The sequence below is a fragment of the Parus major genome, chromosome 23, assembly GCF_001522545.3.
Source record: "Parus major isolate Abel chromosome 23, Parus_major1.1, whole genome shotgun sequence".
Taxonomy (NCBI): domain Eukaryota; kingdom Metazoa; phylum Chordata; class Aves; order Passeriformes; family Paridae; genus Parus; species Parus major.
This window is the reverse complement of record NC_031791.1, coordinates 365,097-366,486: the sequence shown is the minus strand read 5'-3', so window position 1 is coordinate 366,486 and position 1,390 is coordinate 365,097. Positions and strand designations below refer to the sequence as shown.

The following is a 1,390-nucleotide window of genomic DNA, read 5'->3' as shown; positions in this document are numbered from 1 at the left end:
CAGAGCCCAGCCCTGCTGCCTGTGGGGCAGGAGCAGCTGCCCAGCAGAGCCCAGAGCCCAGCCCTGCTGCCTGTGGGGCAGGAGCAGCTGCCCAGGGAGCCGTGTCCCTCCCCAGGACAAGCAGAGCATGAGGCAGGTGATGCAGGCTGTGGACAAGGCCAATGGATATTCCTTCGGGGACCAGGAGCACCGGAGCCTGCAGGCCCTGATGTCGGCAGCTGTGGGGGCCGATTTCCACTTCTCTTCGTATCCTCTGTGGTGCTGAGTTCAGTTTCTCTCTCGCTGGGGGACAGAGGTGGAATTTGCAGGCCCAGGTGGTTGCTGGCATCAGCTGGTGGGTGATAGAGTGGGGACTGGGTTTACACTTGTCCTCACCAAAACCACCAAAGCTGTTGCTGATTGAAACCCTGAATGTGTCAGGAGTCCTTTGACAACTTTCCTCTCTCTCACCCTCCCTTGGATGGGTTCTTTCCTTCTCCTTCAAACCGTACAATCAATTCTCCTGGGCTTGCTGGGATCAGGCAGAGCCAGAAGTAGCTCAGCTGATGCTGCCTCTTCCCGATGGCCTTCGGGCTAATGTGAGGCTGGGCAGGTTCCTCGCTGGGAACTCGGAGCTCCTGCAGAAGGGAGTGTTTGAGCCCAGCCCCTCGTTTTCCTTAATTAGCGCGTTATCAGCACCCTGGCAGTGCAGGAGAAGTATGTGCAATCTCAGGACAAAGCCGTGGAAGAGGAGGTGATGGATCTGTGACACGCCCTTCCCCGGCTCCTCTCTTTTGACACCTCTCCTTTTCCTACCCGGAGCTTCAGCTGTGACTCAGAGCACCTGAAAGCCTCTCCAGGCAGTCTGGGCTCCCTCTCTGGGTGGCTCTGACCTGCCAAGCCTCAGGCTGCTGCCCAGAGCAGGGATTTGGCAGAGGGGAGGTGGCTGAGGGTCTCAGCAACAGAGATTGAGCCAGGGAAGGCAGGGAGGGCATGGAAAAGAAGCAAGATAAAGTCTCCATCATGACCAAGACAGATCCAGAGAAAGCAAAATCATCTGGAGCTGCCTGATGTGCAGTGAGAGCTGAGGCTGCAGTCCTGGGGCTGCTGCAGGAGGAGCGTGCCTGGGCCCCGTGCTCCGAGGAGAATCCGGGCCGAGACGCCTCCACGCCGTCTCAAGGACACAAAGATGTTTGTTTTTCTTTTTCTTAGAAATAATGATGGACTCTTTCTTAATAAAACACTCCTCGGTCTCACTTTCATCTTAGGAGTTTGCTGAAGCTGAATAAATAAACCCAAGAGTGCTGCAGAGCCTGAGGCCAAAGCACCTGCGGTGGGAACGGCGGCGGCTCCGCGTTGGCCGGGACCTGTCCCTGGCTGTAGTGCCTGAGAAGTGAACTGTGCATGAGAA

At 56.9% G+C, this 1,390-nt stretch overlaps 1 protein-coding gene across 2 annotated transcripts in view; it reads left to right on the top strand.

Annotated features, from left to right (window-relative positions):
• GPN2 (GPN-loop GTPase 2) overlaps positions 1-1,246 on the top strand; it is a 5,015-nt gene extending 3,769 nt beyond the window's left edge. For both annotated transcript variants that reach the window (XM_033519607.1, XM_033519608.1), the window contains exons 4-5: positions 116-246; positions 676-1,246. In XM_033519607.1, coding sequence (XP_033375498.1) covers positions 116-246; positions 676-748 — 204 coding nt within the window. In that variant the 3' untranslated portion in view covers positions 749-1,246. The remainder of the gene's footprint in view (positions 1-115; positions 247-675) is intronic.
• The last annotated feature ends 144 nt before the right edge of the window (positions 1,247-1,390 follow it).